This window comes from Heloderma suspectum, chromosome 6, assembly GCF_057233095.1.
Source record: "Heloderma suspectum isolate Gila_16-S chromosome 6, 16-S_ref, whole genome shotgun sequence".
In the NCBI taxonomy this organism is placed as follows: Eukaryota; Metazoa; Chordata; class Lepidosauria; order Squamata; family Helodermatidae; genus Heloderma; species Heloderma suspectum.
Window position 1 is genome coordinate 111,371,289 of NC_139463.1, and position 19,108 is coordinate 111,390,396.

At 46.9% G+C, this 19,108-nt stretch overlaps 2 protein-coding genes across 2 annotated transcripts in view; both read left to right on the forward strand.

Annotated features, from left to right (window-relative positions):
* The window catches only part of LOC146342523 (extracellular calcium-sensing receptor-like), a 32,075-nt gene that overhangs the window by 5,995 nt on the left and 6,972 nt on the right, over positions 1–19,108 (forward strand). The window lies entirely within an intron of this gene.
* Positions 326–1,231, forward strand: LOC146342524 (vomeronasal type-2 receptor 26-like). The gene has a single exon (XM_084807077.1). The coding sequence runs from the start codon at positions 326–328 to the stop codon at positions 1,229–1,231; it is 906 nt and encodes a 301-aa protein (XP_084663203.1).

Here is a 19,108-nt window from a genome sequence, read left to right on the forward strand (position 1 = left end):
CCATTTCAGATTCACAGATGTTCAGTCATGTGCTCATTCTGTCCTATTGTCTGTGAAGTGTTAAAAAAAACTAATTTAAACTGTATGTACTTTACCTGTGAAATGCACATTATTATATGCATTTCTACCTGAAATGCACACTTTGGATCCCCCTTCTGAGCCGAGAATTAAATTTCACTGTTCAGAGATGTGTGCAATGCAGAGAAATGTGCAGTTTTCAAGTTAGCAATCTTCATTCAGGGTATGGTCCTACTGAGTCTTGATTTTTTTGGTGTAATAAACATACGGCTGCCATACTTCAGACTGGATATTTTCTTTCCTAGACATGGATGACTGTTTTCAGTGTCCAGAGGACCAGTACCCAAACAAGGCTCACGATTCCTGCATTCCAAAAGAGATCATTTTCTTGTCTTATGGAGAACCTTTGGGGATCACTCTGGCTGGTGTTGCTCTTTCCTTTTCTTTCATCACAGCTTTGGTGCTTTGGATCTTTATTATGCACAAGGACACAGCCATAGTCAAAGCCAACAACCAGAACCTCACCTACACTCTCCTTGTCTCCCTCTTGCTCTCCTTCCTTTGCACTTTGCTATTCATTGGCCGACCAGAGACAATAAATTGTCTCCTTCGACAGACTGCATTTGGCATCATGTTCTCAGTGGCAGTTTCTTGTGTATTGGCCAAAACCATCATAGTGGTTCTAGCTTTCATGGCCACCAAGCCAGGGTCCAGCATGAGGAAATGGATGGGGAAAAGACTGGCATCATCTATCGTTCTTTCCTGCTTCCTTATACAAGTGACTATTTGCACTGTGTGGCTGTCAAACTCTCCCCCATTCCCAGATTTCAACATGTACTCTATGATTAAGGAAATTGTTTGGGAATGTAGTGAAGGGTCAGTCACCATGTTTTACTGTGTCCTGGGCTTCCTGGGTTTCCTGGCCATTGTCAGCTTCCTTGTAGCTTTCCGAGCCAGGAAGCTGCCTGACAGTTTTAATGAAGCCAAATTCATCACCTTCAGCATGTTGGTCTTTTGCAGTGTTTGGCTGTCCTTTGTTCCCACCTACCTGAGCACAAGGGGGAAATATATGGTTGCAGTGGAGGCCTTCTCAATCATAGCCTCTGGGGCAGGCTTACTGATTTGTATCTTTTCTCCTAAATGCTACATCATTGTGTTGAGGCCTGAACTGAACAACAAGGACCATCTAAGAAGAAGTAATGGAGGAATGTAATGTTCTGTTGCCATTGTCTTGGTTAGGTTAGCCAGGAGTAAGTAACAAGACTTAGGACTAAAATCCTGTATCCCTTAGCTAGAACAATCTACCTTCAATTCTGTGGGACACGCTTTGAGGATCCATGGATAGGATTGCAGCGTAAATAATTTGCCACTAATTTGTTCCATTGTCATTCAGTTGAGCTTAATCACATTTTATGTTATGTTGACAGAGGGGGTACCTTACTCTTGCATTATTTATTATGCACTGCTGTGTGAATGCAATATAAACTCATCCTGATCTCAAAATTCCTAATCATCTTTGCAGCCCCACTCTCATGCTGTAGTGGGGCTGGACTGTGTTTGGGGTGGGGCCTCCTATCAAAGCTTGAGGCCTCTCCCACTGGCTGCTGCCATCAGCTGACTAGCCACTCTTCTGCTCCACAGGTATTTGAGAGAGGGGGCTGCCAGAGGAAGTGCCTCAGTGCATGCCTCAGCATCATGCAAAGTGTGATGCTTAGCATCACACTGGGAGATGCATGCACAGAGGACCAGACACAGACCCTGTCCTACTGCCTTTCCAGAGAAACCTGCACCCAGCCAATAGCAGGAAATAGCATCAGAGTGCAGCAGCTCCGAAGAGCAAGAAGAAAGGGGCAACAGTAGACCTTCACTTGCTCCTTCTTAGCGGTTACTCTCTCTTTGATATTGTTTTGTATTTACATCTTAACATTTTTCATATGTGCCTGGGAAATATATTGAGTAACTCAGGGGGTTGGGGGAGGTGCCACCATAACTGTGGTCACAGGTAGGGGGAGGCATGGCCATGCGGGTTTAACAGGCCAGCTGGGGAGAATTGGGGCTAGATAATTTATGGCTATGCTCTCTTCTGGTTCTTCCCCAACCTCATGGCTCCTGGTGGTCTTATCAGCTTGCCCTTGGGTCTGGTGCTACTGCTGAATGTGAGGTAGGGATGTACGAAAGTCACTTACCTTTTCGCAGGTGTGATTTGCGGTGGGGGGGAGGTGCTCCATCCCTCCCCCCGGAATCCTCCCTGGCTGGTTCAACTCCACAGCCGCTCCATGGAGTTCCAACTGCAGCTGGGCAGCTGCGGATGCAAATGGCAGCTGCCATAGCAGCCACCATCTGTGTCCTGCCAGGCTGCTGTGATAGGCTACGTAAAGACTCACGTAACCTATCACGGCAAAGAGCAGGAATGCAAACAGCGGCCGCTACGCCATTTGCGTGGCTGCCTTTACCATGATAGGCTATGTAAATACTTACGTAGCCTATCATAGAAAGAGCTGCGGCGCAAACGGCGTAGCAGCCGCCGTTTGCATCCCTGCTCTTTGCTGTGATAGGGTATGTAAATACTTACGTAGCCTATCACAGCAGCCTGGCAGGACGCAGATGGTGGCCGCTACGGCTGCTGCCATTTGCATCCGCAGCAGCCTGGCTGAAAGACCAGCTACCGCTGCCAGAGCTGCCGGAGCCGCCGCCGCCCCCGCCCCCGCCCCCACCCCAGGTAAGTTTCATTCCTGGGAGATTCCACTGGGTGGCGAGGGGTGGGAGGCCGTTCCACCATGGGTTGCAGGGGACCAAATGCCCCCTGAATGAAAAAGCCTGACCTGGACCTGGGGGACGTTAACAACTTTAGGCCAGTGGCCAACTTCCACTTCCTCGGGAAAGGTGCTTGAGTGGGTGATTGCTGGACAATTCCAGGCATTCTTGAATGAAATGGATTGTCTAGATCCATTTCAATCAGGCTTCAGGGCTGGTGTTGGAAGGGAAACTGCCTTGGTCACCATGTGGGATGACCTTTGCCAGAAGAGCGAAAGGGAGAGGGCGACCCTGTTGATTCTCCTGGACCTCTCACTGGCTTTTTATACCATCAACCATGGTATCCTTCTGGGTAGGTTGCCTGGGTTGGGAGTTGGAAGCACAACACTGCAGTAGTTCCACTCCTACTTGGATGGCCAATTCCAGAAGGTGGTGCTGGGGGATTATTGCTCTGTGCCATGGCAATCATGCCAGGGGGTTCCACAGGGCTGTATTTCATCTCCCATACTGTTTAACATCTACCTGAAACTGCTGGGGGAGGTTACCCAGAGGTGTGGGCTGAGTTGCCATCAATCAATGTGCTCTGAATCTGTGTCTAGGCACAGAATGGACTGGATGTTGGCCAATAACCTGAAATTCAGTTGAGACTAGACATAGGTCCTGTTAGTGGGTGGTTCGTCTGCCCAGCTAAATGATGTTCAACCTGTCCTGGAGGGGGTTGCACTCCCCCTAAAGGATCAGGTTTGTAGTTTGGGGGTGCTCTTGGACTCAGAACTGTCACTTCAGGCACAGGTAAACACAGTTGAATGGAGCACATTTTATCAGCTTAGGCTGATATACCAACTATGCCCTTTTCTGTATGGAAATAGCCTAGCTCCAGTTATCCATGCTCTGATAACGTCTCATCTGGATTGCTGCAATGCCATATACGTGGCATTGCCTTTTAAAATGGTCTGGAAACTTCAGCTAGTCCAAAATAGGGCAGCAAGTTTATTAACAGGGACTGGCACATTATGCCAGTACTTTCCCAGCTGCACTGGCTGCAAGTCCACTTCCGGGGCCAATTCAAAGTGCTGGTATTAACTTCCAAAGCCCTAAACAGCTTGGGGCAAGATTCTCTGAACAATCGCCTCCTCCCATATGTGTCTGCCTAAGGTCATCTTCCGGGGTCCTTCTCCAGGAGCCCCCACCAGAGAAAGTGAGGTGGGTAGGGATGGCAGAGAATTCCATCACGGATCTCAGTGAGGCCGAACGCCAGTGCATTCGGCCCCCCCAAATCTGTGGCGGAACGGCCTGCCACTGCCTTGCCCCCCCACAGATCCCTCCCCGGGACGAGACTTACCTGGGGCGGATCTTCCGGGTGGCGGCGGCTCCAACGGTGGCTTCGGTGGCGGTGGCTGGTCTTCCAACCGGCTGCCACCACTGCCATTTGCAGTCTTGTGAGGTTTTTTTTACAAGATGTGATAGGCTATGTAAAGATTTACGTAGCCTATCATGGCTGGGGAGAAAAAAAAACCCGCGTACGCATATGGTGGCTGCTACGGCCGCCGCCATTTGTGTTCCTTATTTTTGGCCGTCTTAGTCTACGTAAATATTTACATAGAGTATGACGGCAAAAATAAAGGGGAACGCAAATAGCGTAGCGGGCGCTATTTGCGTCCCTTTCTGATTCGCCGTTTTAGCCTACGTAAATATTTACGTAGGCTAAAACAGTGATTCAAAAAGGGATGCAAAAAGTGCCCGCTATGCTATTTGCATTCCCCTTTATTTTCGCCGTCATAGTCTACGTAAATATTTACATAGATTAAGGCGGCCAAAAATAAGGAACGCAAATGGCGGTGGCCGAACCCCCGACATTTGCGTACATGGGTTTGTTTGTTTGTTTGTTTTCCCCAGAGCCCTCCGCAGCTGGAAATCTGGCTTCAGACGGCTCTGGCCTGGGCTGGGCCTGGCCGGCTGCTCCGCGGAGCTGCCGCAGAGCACAGCCAGCCATGGAGGATTCTGGGGGGGAGGAACGGATCACCTCCCCCTTGCCGAGGATTCCGGGGGAGGGACGGAACGCCTCCCCCCCACCATCAACATAATCCACGGAAAGGTAAGTGACTTTCGTACATCCCTAGAGGTGGGTGGCTACCAGGAAGAGAGCCTTTTCTGCTGTGGCACCCTGGCTGTGGAATGAGATCCCTAAAAAGGTTCGCCTGGCAACTCCATTGTGCTCCTTCCGGCACCAACTGAACATTATTTTTTTTAAAAAATTATCCCAATATTTTAGCTTTTTACCTTCCTAAATTTTTATCTCCCGTGTTTAAAATCTGTATTTTAAGACTCTGCATCACTGCTATGTTTTATTCTGATTTTATTGTTATATTGTGGTTTTAAGCATTCATATTGTATATTGTTTTATGAGGCACTCTCTGGTTTTAATTTTTTTGTGAACTGCCCAGAGAGCTTCAGCTATTGGGTGGTATAGAAATGAAATAAATAACTAAATAAATGGTGGTGATGAATTTTCTGTATATTTTGAGGGATGAAGAAATCCTTATGACTTCTGCGAGTCTAGTGGGAACTTCAGTTTTCTCTAGTCTGCGAGTTACTGGCTTTCCCACAATCCTTCCTTTGAGGAAAGAAGCTACATAATGCCATAGCCTGCGTGTGAAATCTCTTTCAGCCTCAGGGCCAAATTCAATTTCAGGGAAGGCAAACATGGATGAAGTCAAAAGTGCTCGAACCAAAAATATAAAGAAAATCCATCAGATTCTAGATTGAATCTCTTACTGCCATTACCAAAAAGTTGCAGTATCATAAACATAAAGAGAGGGCCTGCAGCCTTTTAAAGTGGGGGAAAGCTGCGCAAATGCTAGGAAACCTCAAAACAATTTGTCTGGAGGGGCAAGGGTGTGTGGCCTGTGGAAAGGGGTGTGGCCATCTTGGGAACACAGGAGAGCCATATTGTGAATTAGGAGGGCTGTATTTGGCCCTCAGACCTGAGGTTCCCCACCCTTGCTCTATAACAGTGCATTACAGTGCATTACAGGGTGGAAACATAGCTGCCCCCCACAGCCTTAGTGCACTCAGACCAGATATGGTTCCTCCCAGCAAGGTACCATACAGGATGTCATATTACTCTGTATCTTCCTTCTTCAGATGCATTCCAGGAGAGCGGTTCTCACAGCCACTGTTTTCTCATAGTGATAAAAATGTGTTATTGTTACCGTAATTGACATATTTTGCACCACTTGTGGCCGTAAAGTACTTAGGTAGAAGTAAGTGCTTTACAGCCACAAAAGGCATAAAATGCACCTATTATACATAATTTTATTTATTTATTTTATTGCATTTATATCCCGCCTTTTTTCCTCTTGCAACTGCAAGGCAGCCACTAGGGATATCAGAGAATTTAGCCACGAATCTCGGGGAGGCCGAATGCCAGTGCATTCGGCCCCCTGAAATCGTGGCGAAACGGTCTGCCCCCCCGCCCCTCCTGGGGCGGGACTTACCTTGGGCGAATCTTCCTGGTGGCAGCGGCTCCGGTGGCGGTTCGGTGGCGGTTCGGTGGCGGTTCGGTGGCGGCAGCTGCGGCGGCCGGTCTTCCGACCGGCTGCCACCACCGCCATTTCCAGTAAAACAACAACAACAACAACAAAACACGATAGGCTACGTAAAGATTTATGTAGCCTATCACGGCTAGATTTTTAAAAAATACCGTGATAGGCTACGTTAATGTTTACGTAGCCTATCACGGCTGATTTAAAAGAAAAAAAAACACGCATACGCAAATGGCGGCGCCCATGGGCGCCACCATTTGCGTTCCTTATTTTGACACATCTTAGTCTACGTAAACATTTACGCAGACTAAGATGGCGAAAATAAGTGGAACGCAAATAGCGTAGACGCTACGCTATTTGCGTTCCCCTTATTTTCGCCGTAGTCTACGTAAATGTTTACGTAGACTAGATGTGCCAAAATAAGGAACGGAAATGGCGGCGCCCATGGGTGCCGCCATTTGCGTACGCACGTTGTTGTTGTTTTTTTAATCAGCCATGATAGACTACGTAAATGTTTACGCAGCCTATCACGGCTGACAGCAGGGACGCAAATGGCGGCGGCTATGGCCGCTGCCATTTGTGAAGCCGGCCGGCCAGGATTCAGGGGGGGAGGGACGGAGCACCTCCCCCCCAGCCAGAATTTCAGGGGGAGGGATGGAGCACCTCCCCCCCACCTCGAATCAAATTTCGTTAAAAGGTAAGTGACTTTCGTACATCCCTAGCAGCCACCATTTGCAATGCAGCCACCATTGGGCTATCACACCAGTTAGAAAGATAGAGAGCTGCCCCACAAACTCCAGAGGATGTGCCATGGCTCCAGGGAAATCTGCAGAGCAAGTGGCTGCAGATTTCCCCATGGCAGACCTCCTGCCCCCACACCAAACATTGGGGCATATTCCCTTACCTAGTGAGGGGAGATGACTTCCCAACTGGCCAACAGTGGGAGAAATGGAATCAGGGAGCATGACCATGGCCCCGCTATCAAAAGTGGTGTGCCCATGCCCCCTAAATATGCTGAATCCCCCTAAATATGCACTCATTCCAGACTGCAGGACACAGAATAATGGGCTCAAGTGACAGGAAGCCAGACACCAGCTGAACATCAGGAAAAGCTTCCTGACTGTTAGAGCAATACGACAATGGAACCAATTTCCTAGGGAGGTGGTGGGCTCTCCCACACTGGAGGCATTCAAGACGAGGCTGGACAGCCATCTGTCAGGGATGCTCTGACTTGGATTCCTGCACTGAGGAGGAGTTTGGACTCGATGGCCTTATGGGCCCCTTCCAACCCGACTATTCTATATTTCTATGATGCTATGAATCCTCCTCATGCAGCATCTGCCAGGAATTGGTTTCGCCTGCCCTTCTAATGTGGATGATGGTGGTGGTGTTGGAGGTATGTATATGTGTGTGTGTGTGTGTGTGTGTGTATGTGTGTGTGTGTGTGTGAGAGAGAGAGAGAGAGAGAGAGAGAGTGAACTAACTTCAGAAGGCTGTAAAGCCCTGAAATGCAGAATATACATATTTGAATGAAGGAATGTACAAATAAATCCTCCATGCCCCCTCTTTAATGAGCTTCTGCTGTGCATTAAAAATGTGGTTGTTCAGGCAGGCATTTGGGGTGGGTTAGGGTTTTTTAGAAAATGTTTTTTATTGTAGAATTTTATTGTTTTAAATTGTTTTATTATATGCTGTACATTGCCCAGAGTGGCTGGGTGACCAGCCAGATGGGCGATTAATAAATTTAATAATAATAATAATAAAAATAATAATAAATCTTCGGAAGCTGCCTTATACTGAGTCAGACCATGTATCCAATTGCCCCCTGTGTTGATGGCAGTGGCTCTCTAAGGGTTCAGGTACAAATCTTCCACAGTCATATATGGAGCCTTCTGTATGTGTATACAGAACATGTGTCCTATGGAGCAATGGGCCTTCTTGAGTCTTAGGCATATCAAGGTTCTATAATTATTATTCTTTTCATCCTTCTCCCTCTTTGGGTTGTTTGTTCATTAGATATTAAGCTTGTAGGGAAGGCTCTCCCGTGGTTTCATGTCTTGTGCTTTTTTCTTTTTTGAGGGGGGGATTTCTGTTACTCTGTTATATTATGCATGATGATAATGATGACGATGATGATGTAGTGCCTAGCAACATTAAGGGCTTGATTACTACTAGCCTAAGAGCCTGAATAAAGCTTCCAGTTTAGCTCAGCCACTTCATGAGAAGCAACTCATTCAACAACAGTGCTGGGGAAAAAGTCTCCTTCAACGAAAATGGAGAGTTAGAGGCTGGATTGGATGTTATAAACTGGGCCATGTTCCCAAACCAGTCCTTCCTTAGAGTGAGAGTTGGAAGGACAGAGCCCACAGCTCCCCATGAATCTATGTTCACCATTGATGAGGAAGCCATTGTGTGGCCAAACAGGTTCAATCAGGTAGGGAACATACACATTTTGGGTTGTATCCAGCAGTCATTTCACCAATGCCGAAGGAATATATCCACTTTCTCTACACCATGTATAATTTTGTACACCTCTCCCCTTTTTTTGCTGAACTAAACAGTCTCACACATTGTAACATTTCCTCATAAGTGAGTTGCTCCAGCCCCTTGATCATTTTAGTTTCCCTTTATGCACTTTTTCCAACTATGCAATATCTTTTTTAGCCGTGGTGACCAGAAATGTACACTGTATTCCAAGTGTGGTCACACCATAGATTGGTATAAGGCCAATATGGTATTGGCAGTTTTATTTTTGATGCCTTTTCTAATTAAAACATATATTACCATGCCTGTAATGGTTGGATGTAGGGATGTATGAGAAATTCATTTCAGTTCATTTTTGATCAGGATTTTTCCCAGTTTTCACCTTCCAGACCAACCACAGACAAAGATGCAATCTACAATCAGAGGCTGTACATTTCCAAGCTTGCAATGTGATTCAAAGACCCAAAACAATGAGTTCAATTGCATACGTACATTTGGAAAATGTGCATTAAAAAGCTTACAGTTGACAAACGTTCACAAATACACTTTAATCAAAGGGAGTAGAATGCATACATTTCAAACATGTGCACCGTTGATGCATTCTTTTGTAAAAATAAGCATGGATTTTCATGCAAAAAGGGGGAAAAAAGAAAGAAAGCTAGCAATCTGATACAGGCTCAAGTCAGAATGAACTAGGGATGGACGGAAGTCCCTTACCTGTCCTCGAAGCTTGCTTCGCGGTGGGGGGGGAGGTGCTTCACTTCTCCCCCCGAAGTTCATGCGAGGGGGGGGAGGCGCCCCGCCTCGCCTGGCCGAAATTCAGGCTGGGCGGGAGGCGCCCCATCCCTCGCCGGCGAAATTCAGGCCGGGTAGAAGCGCCCCGTCTCCCTGGCCATGAAAAAAACAAAAAACAAAACCACCCCCGTGATAGGCTACATAACGATTTACGTAGCCTATCACGGCTAGATTTCCAAAGTCAGCCATGATAGGCTATGTAAATCGTCACGTAGCCTATCACGGGTGACTTTGAAAAAAAAAAAAAGCGCGTACGCAAATGGCGGCCCCCATAGGGCCGATTTCACCGCCGATTTCGGGGGGCCGAATGCGTTGGCACTCAGCCCGCTGAAGTTTCAGAGAGAAATTCTCCCCCATCCCTAGAATGAACCTGAAGTGAAGATGGAATTTGTAGAATTCTGGCTAGGCCACCGTTTGCTGAGTCACACATCCCTAGTTGAGTTGGCTGGGTGAAAAGTTGGGCTTGCATGTATTTAGTAATATGTGTGTAGGTTCTAGGGATGTACGAAAGGCACTTACCTTTCGCGGATTATGTTGATGGGGGGGGAGGTGCTCCATCCCTCCCCCCGGAATCCTGGACGGGGGGGGAGGCGCTCCGTTCCTCCCCCCCCCCCGGAATCCTGGCCGGCCGGCTGTGCTCCACAGGGATTCTGCGGAGCTGCCGGCTGGCTCCCCCAGCAGCCGGACATCCAGCCGCTGGCTAGCAGGGACGCAAATGGCGGCAGCCGTAGCCGCCGCCGTTTGCATCCCTGCAGTCAGCCATGATAGGCTATGTAAATGTTTATGTAGCCTATCAAAGCTGACTTAAAAAACCCACAAATGTGCGTACGCATTTGCATTCCTTATTTTGACACATCTTAGTCTACGTCAAGATTTACATAGACTAAGATGGGGAAAATAAGGGGAACGCGTAGCGTAGCGTCCGCCATTTGCATACACATTTTTTTTTTTTAACTCACCCAGCCAGGATAGGCTACGTATAGATTTACATAGCCTATCATGTCGTGTTTTTTTTTTTAACTCAGCCATGATAGGCTACATAAATCTTTACATAGCCTATCTCGTCTTTTTTTTTTTTTTTTTTAACAAGACTGGAAATGGCAGTGGCAGCAGCCGGTCGGAAGACCAGCCGCCGCAGCTGCCGCCGCCAGAGCCGCCACCGCCCGGAAGATCTGCCCCAGGTAAGTTTCATCCCAGGGGGGATCCACTGGGGGGCGGGGGGTGGCAGGCTGTTCCGCCATGGAGTTCAGGGGGCTGAATGCACTGGCATTCGGCCTCAACGAGATCCGTGGCGGAATTCTCTTACATCCCTAGGCAGGGGCGGTGGTGGTGGCTGGTCTCCTGGCTGGCCGCGGTTGGGCACAGCATACGCAGATGGCAGCAGCTACGGCGGCCACCATTTGCATTCGCTGTTTTTCACCGTTCTAGCCTACGTAAATATTTATGTAGGCTAGAACGGCGAAAAATAGCGAATGCAAATGGCGGCCACCGTAGCCGCCACCATTTGCGTATGCGTTTTTTTTTTACTTTGCCATGATAGGCTACGTAAATATTTATGTAGCCTATCATGGTTAAGTACAGGGATGCAAATGGTGGTGGCTATGGCCGCCGCCATTTGCGTCCCTTCTGCCCAGCGGTTGGATGTCCGGCTGCCGGCAGAGCTGGCTGCTGGCTCCGCAGAATCTCCACGGAGCGGAGCTGTCCTGGCAGGATTCCGGCAGGAGGGACGGAGCACCTCCCCCCCACCACGAAGCAGATCCGCAAAACGGTAAGTGACTTTCATACATCCCTAACGACAGGTGGATTTCTAAATGTAGGGAAACCACTCATATACACATGTGCAAAACAAAAACAAACAAAAACAAAAACGTTCTTGTCCTTCATGTGTGGGCACAGCTGTTTTCTCTTTGCAATGCCAAAATCCCATCAGGTTACAGTAGAACCAAGGACGAAGAGAAGCCACTTTGCTACTATGATTGCATAACATTTCCTCTAGGAAAGATTTCCAACCAGACCAGTAAGTGATGTCATGCATACAGTTAATCAGATACCTTGATCTTGAGGCAGGGGCAGGCAACCTTTTTGGGCCATGAGCGCACTTGGCAATTTGAGAAACAGTCCTGGGCACCACCACAAAAAGGGTGTCATGGGAGGAATGTCAAAGAACAAGTAGCCTGTTCAAAAGACTGGGTACAAGGCAAAGGTGGGTTCGAGCATCAATACACTATGTAACTCTTTTAAGCCCACAGTTTTTAGCACCAACAGAAAACAATTTCACAGCAATCTAAGTTGCCAATAAGAACAGATAGCTATAGATATAGATATAGATATAGATATAGATATAGATATAGATATAGATATAGATACAGATAGATATGATAAATACATGACATCTGGGGACCTGGCAGCCTTTATGGAGATGATTCCACTGCCTAATTTCAGACAGTTTGGTCCAGTAGTTTTTGTGCAAGGCACAGGTAAAATTTGCTTTTTTCAACAAAAACTCTGAAACAAAGAGCTATAACTTGTCACTGTTTCCACAGAAGTGCATGAAATCTGAGCACCTGGCAACCCCGTGACTGACCTGCGAAAGCTCAGTTTGACCCATTAGTTTTTGTGCTAAGTTGAGGACAAGTTAAGTTAATGTGCTGTTTTCAACCAAATCTCTCAAAGCAAAGAGCTATAACTTTTCACTGGTTACACAGAACCATGAAACCTAGGCAACAGGCAGCCCCGATGTGGGTCATCCAAGTTTCCAAACCTCAGGCAGTTTAGCCCAGTAGCTCTTGTGCTAGGCTGCTAGGCACAGGCAGAATGTGTGAATGTGCTGTTCTCTGAAACTTAAACCAGAGGTCATACAGGGATAATCAGAGAAGTAAGGTGTTTAAGAGGGGATTAGGAGGTGGTCACTCTCCCTAATCTCTGGTGTAGCTTTTTTTGAAGTGGAAAATATTATCCCCTCTGCCCTAGTACTATTATTCAGCTTCACTCTGGATGACCTCAGGCTCTCTTTGGCTGAATGGAATATGCACATCACCTGGGAAAGCAGGCTGGCAGGCAGGCTGACAGAGGAGGCAGACAGGTAGCTACGGGCAAGGATCCTGGCACAAGGCTGGCAGAGAGACAGAGACACCCGAGGGTGCACCAGGGTACAAATATGCAATAGGACACAGCATGAAAGCCACCAAGCTAGGGATGTACGAATCACTTACCTGTTCCGGTCGGGGCATCTTCTGGGGGGGGGAGGCACTCCATCCCTCACCCCAGAATCCTCAACTGTGGGGGAGGTGATCCGGTCCTCCCCCCACCGGAATCCTGCCCGGCTGGCTCTGCTCCGCGGCAGCTCCACAGAGCAGCCGGCCAGGGCTGTCCGCAGCCGAACTTCGGGCCGTGGATGGGCTGCTGCAGATGCCATTTGCATCCTTCCAGGCTGCCATGATAGGCTATGTAAGAATTTATGTAGCCTATCACAGCTACCCCACCAAAATACCGTAGTTGGCGCTATTTGTGGTTCCCTTTTTTCACCGTAATTGCCTACATAAATATTTACATAGGCTAGAATGGCAAAAAATAAGGAATGAAAATGGCGGCCACCATAGCCGCTGCCATTTGCGTATGCTGTTTTTCTGGGGGGAGTAGCCATGATAGCTCCTTCATGGATCACTGCCTTGTTGTGGCGAAGAGGCTTGCATAACTCAGTGAAGCCCTAAGCTATGCCGTACAGGGCCACCCAAGACAGACAGGTCTTGGCATAGAGTTCTGACAAAATGTGGTCCACTGGAGAAGGAAATGGCAACCCACTCCAGTATTCATGCCAAGAAAACCCCATGGAACATATCACAAGGCTAAAAGATATGACGCCGGAAGATGAGCCACTCAGGTTGGAAGGTGTCCAATATACTACTGGGAAAGAGCAGAGGGAATTTCCAAGTAGCGTCAGAAAGAGTGAAAGAACAATATTGTTTAGGACCCTGGAATGTAAGATCAATGAATCAAGGTAAGCTGGAGGTGGTAAAACATGAGATGGCAAGATTGAACATCGACATCTTGGGAATCAGCGAACTAAAATGGACAGGCATGGGCAAATTTAATTCAGATGACCATCATATCTACTACTGTGGGCAAGAATCTCTTAGAAGAAATGGAGTAGCACTCATAGTCAACAAAAGGGTGGGAAAAGCCGTACTGGGGTACAATCTCAAAAATGATAGAATGATCTCAGTACGAATCCAAGGCAAACCATTCAACATCACAGTAATTCAAGTCTATGCCCCAACCACTGATGCCGAAGAAGCTGAGGCTGATCGGTTCTATGAAGAACTACAGCACCTTCTAGAACCAACACCAAAAAAAGATGTCCTCTTTATCATAGGGTTTGGAATGCTAAAGTAGGAAGTCAAGAAATCACCGGGATAACAGGCAAGCATGGCCTTGGTGTACAGAATGAAGCAGGACAAAGGCTAATAGAGTTTTGCCAAGAGAACACGCTGATCATAGCAAATACTCTTTTCCAACTGCACAAGAGGCGACTCTACACAAGGACATCACCAGATGGTCAATATCCAAATCAGATTGATTATGTACTTTGCAGCCAAAGATGGAGAAGCTCCATACAGTCAGTCAAAACAAGACCTGGACCTGACTGTGGCTCAGATCATGAGCTTCTTCTTGCAAAATTTTGGCTTAAATTGAAGAACGTAGGGAAAACCATGAAACCATTCAGGTATGACCTAAATCATATCCCTTATGAATATACGGTGGAGGTGAGGAATAGATTTCAGGGATTAGACCTGATAGACAGAGTGCCTGAGGAACTATGGACGGAGGTCCGTAACATTGTTCAGGAGGCAGCAATTCAATCCATCCCAAAGAAAAAGAAATGCAAGAAAATGAACTGGCTGTCTGATGAGGCTTTACAAGTAGCTGAGGAAAGAAGGGAAGCAAAAAGGAAGACAGAAAGGGGAAGACATATCCAACTGAATGCAGAGTTCCAGAGAATAGCAAGGAGAGACAGGAAGGCCTTCTTAAATGAACAATGCAAAGAAATCGAGGAAAACAACAGAATGGGAAAAACTAGAGATCTCTTCAAGAAAATCGGAGATCTCAAGGGAACATTTTGTGCAAAGATGGGCATGATAAAGGACAAAGAAGGCAGAGACATAACAGAGGCAGATGAGATTAAGAAGAGATGGCAAGAATACACAGAAGAACTATACAGGAAAGATTTGAATGTCCCTGATAGCCATGATAGTGCGGTCACTGAACTTGAGCCGGACATCCTCAAGAGTGAAGTCAAGTGGGCCTTAGGAAGCATTACTAACAACAAAGCTAGCGAAGATGACAATGTTCCAGCTGAGCTATTTAAAATCCTCAAAGATGATGCTGTTAAAGTGCTGCACTCAATATGACAACAAATTTGGAACACTCAACAGTGGCCACAAGACTGGAAAAGGTCAGTTTACATTCCAATTCCAAAGAAGGGCAATGCCAAAGAGTGTTCAAACTACCGCACAATTGCGCTCATTTCACATGCCAGCAAGGTGATGCTCAAAATCCTACAAGCTAGGCTTCAGCAGCATGTGAACCAAGAACTACTGGAAGTACAAGCTGGGTTTCGAAGAGGCAGAGGAACTAGAGATCAAATCGCCAACATTCGTTGATCATGGAGAAAGCAAGAGAATTCCAGAAAAACGTCTCTTTCTGCTTCATTGACTATGCTAAAGCCTTTGATTGTGTGGATCACAACAAACTGTGGCAAATTCTGGGAGTACCAAAATGATGGGAGTACCAGGCCACCTTACCTGTCTCCTGAGAAACCTGTATGAGGCTCAAGAAGCAACAGTAAGAACCAGACATGGAACAACCGATTGGTTCCACATTGGGAAAGGAGTACGACAAGGCTGTATATTGTCGCCCTACTTATTTAATTTATATGCAGAGTATATCATGAGAAATGCTGGGTTGGATGAATCACAGGTCGGAATTAAGATTGCTGGGAGAATTATCAACAACCTCAGATATGCAGACGATACCACCCTAATGGCAGAAAGCAAAGAGGATCTCAAGAGCCTCTTGTTGAGGGTGAAAGTGGAGAGTGCAAAAGCTGCTTTGAAACTCAACATTAAAAAAACTAAGATCATAGCATCTGGCCCCATCACTTCCTGGCATATGGAAGGGGAAGAAATGGAAGCAGTGACAGATTTTATTTTCTTGGACTCCAAGATCACCGCAGATGGTGACTGTAGCCATGAAATTTAAAGATGCTTGCTCCTTGGGAGGAAAGCTATGGCAAACCTAGACAGCATAGTAAGAAGCAGAGACATCACCTTGCCGACCAAGGTTCGTATAATCAAAGCTATGGTTTTCCCAGTAGTAATGTATGGCTGTGAGAGCTGGACTATAAGGAAGGCTGAGCGCCGAAGAATTGATGCTTTCAAACTGTGGTGCTGGAGAAGACTCTTATGAGTCCCCTGGACTGCAAATCAGTCAATCCTAAAGGAAATCAACCCTGAGTGCTCATTGGAAGGACAGATACTGAAGCTGAAGCTCAAATATTTTGGCCACCAAATGCAAAGAGAAAAGTCACTGGAAAAGTCACTGATGCTGGGAAAGATTGAAGGCAAAAGGAGAAGGAGACGGCAGAGGATGAGATGGCTAGATAGCATCACCGATGCAATGAATATGGACTTGAGCACGCTCTGGGAGAGAGCGCAGGACAGGAAGGCCTGGCGTGCTATGGTCCATGCGGTCACAAAGAGTCGGACACGACTTAACGACTGAACAACAAAAGCCGTGATAGGCTACATAAATTCTTACGTAGCCTATCACTGCAGCCTGGAGGGATGGCAATGGTGGCAGCAGCAGCCCAGCCACGGCCGGCCAGCCATGGCCGCCGCCACCGCCTAATCTGCCGCCCCAACCGCTGCCGCCAAATCCGCCACCAGAACCGCCACTGCCAAATCCACCTCAGGTAAGTGCCGTCCCGTGGGATTCCACGGGGGGGGGCATGGGGCAGGAGGCCGTTCCACCATGGATTCCGGGGGGCTGGCTTCTACAGAATCCAGCCTCACTGGAATCCATGGCGGAATTCTCTGCCATCCCTACACCAAGCCCAGCTATTTCACCCAGGCACAGGGTGGGCTGGGAGGCTGGCAGGCTGGTGCAGGATGAAGAGGCAGCAGAAGCAAAGGGAGCCCTGGGAGGGCACTGGGCATGAAGCAGGCAGGCAGGCAGGCAGTCTAGCACAACAGCTACTGGTCCAAACTGTCTGAGGTTTGGCAGCTTGGATGACCCTGGCAAAGAGGCCGGCTGGCAGAGCGGAGGGGGACAGAGACACCCGTGGGTGCAACAGGGTGCAAAAATGCAGTTTTTGTCCAGACTGAAGTGAGGACTGAAACAAACAAACCAGGCCTGCAAAGTGGGCACACTGATGGAGGACACTGAGTTCTGAGCTGGAGTTGTCCAGAGTGAGGCAAAGAGCAAGAGCAAAACAAAAGTGGATGCAGAAAGAAAACTCACTGCATAAGAAGATGCTGCTCCTTTTGCAAGAGTGCTACAGCTCTTGCCTGCACCAGCCTCCTCCAACATTGACCACTGGGCACTGCGACTGGCCTCTGCACTCCGCTGCCCTACGCCAAGATGCACTATTTGGACAGTGGACAAGCCAGCTTGGCTACCGGTGCTGCTAGTCCCAGCAGCACCTTGCTCACCTCTGTCCCTCCCAAGACCTGGAGATGCCTCATATTGGGCTTGCTTTGCCACACAGTGTAGTAATTTAAATAATATATGTTAATGTGTGTAGTGCTTGGTCAATTATATTTTGAAATATAGTCTTGGGTGCAGTGCTTTGCTACACACTGTGTGCTTGATCACAACACAAGTGTGTGCATACACACACACTGGACGCACACAGACATACAAGAGCAAAAGAAAAGGAGATAGATAACTACTTACAAGAAAGGGGAGGGGAATAACAGGTCACTATCTATAATCCAAACAGAAGAGAAAATAGCTCTGAATCTCCAAGGTGGGCCGAGGTGCTTCAGGGGTGATTTGCTTCACTTTGGACTGCCTCGGTGCTGTTCTGATTTGCTTTGGAGCTCAGCAAGGACCTAAGCAGCCTGATGCGCTTCAGTCTTCAGATTCAGCTCTGAAGTGGTGCAGAGCCCTAGTCCTGGTCCTACTTAATTTAATCATGATTAAGCAAAAGAAAGAGAGAGAGAGATTTAAACAAGTTAAAACTAATTTGTATCATTAGTTGAATGGCAATCAGGTCACATTTTAACTGGATTGAGTCCTATGATAATGTTGCAATCATTAGTTGCTCATGAGAGTCTAAATATAATGCAAACTGGGGCTTTCCTCTAGGCGTCATCCTAAATTAATATATGGTGTGTTCTGTTCACTTCTCCTCGCATCTTCTGACCTAATTTGCATACTTGTCACAATATAATATGATTTTCCCCCACCCTGACACACATGCACACAAGCCAGTTTTGACAGGCATATCAGAGTATTCCTCTACAACTACAGAAAAATACTTCATGATCATTGTGAAAATAGTTTGATTTCAGAGATAGTGTTGTGCTAAATAGACAGGAATTCCAAGATGAGTCCTATCTGGAAATTAAGCTGAGCCAATTGCAATGGTAAAATATTTTATGACTTTCTATTAATACCTCGGTGTTATCAGCTAATATTAGGATCATAAACAGACATTTGTGAGACTGATGTGCGTGCATTTTTAAAATCTGCCTATATGCAAATGGGCCATAATTTTCCTTGAAGACTACATCTGTAGAGATTCCAAATTTCCTGCTCCAGACTATGCTTCCCAGATAGTTTTTCTTCTTTGGTGCTGGCTGGAAAATAAAGTTGGAGCTTTGTTGGGGGGGGGGGAGACAGCTGGTGTCACAGGACCAGCTACACTCTCATGTATGAGTTGAAGGGAAACCAGACTGCTCTTCCCTTCCAATGATCTTTTTGCTGCCACCAGGTGGAATTCTTTCTTATCGCTGGGTGCCTCCATCAAACAGTATTAAATTAAACAAACAACAGAAACCCTTCTATATCACTTGCAAACATGTTTAGGTAGTGTAGTTTTGGGCTTCTAGGTATGGGGTGAGTAACCCAATAGAAAAACAAGGCCACACAGTTAAAACAACTGAAAATGTATTATTATTAGAAAAAATGTTGTTCACATCTGAATAGTTATAGCACGCATACAACAAAGCCACAAGAAAGAAAAAAAAGGGGGGAGATAAAAAGGATACACCCATCCAGCTAGTACTAATAAGACTATGTCCCTGTTTTCCCAAAGTTATTCCCAGCAAAATCTTTCTGTAAGAGGTGTCAGATTTTCCAAATCTCAGCTAAAGATTTTCTTTCTCTTTCTGAGTCTTCTTTCCTTCCAGTCACCCTCTCTGTTTCAGCCTTTCTCTACCAAAACAGCCTTTTCCCTTTAACTCATTCTATGTTAAAACTACGCTGTGTTCTTGTAGCTCTGACCAATT

Bases quoted from the DNA above. Each gene is read 5' to 3' on its own strand.
- LOC146342524 (XM_084807077.1), top strand. From the start codon at position 326: ATGGATGACTGTTTTCAGTGTCCAGAGGACCAGTACCCAAACAAGGCT.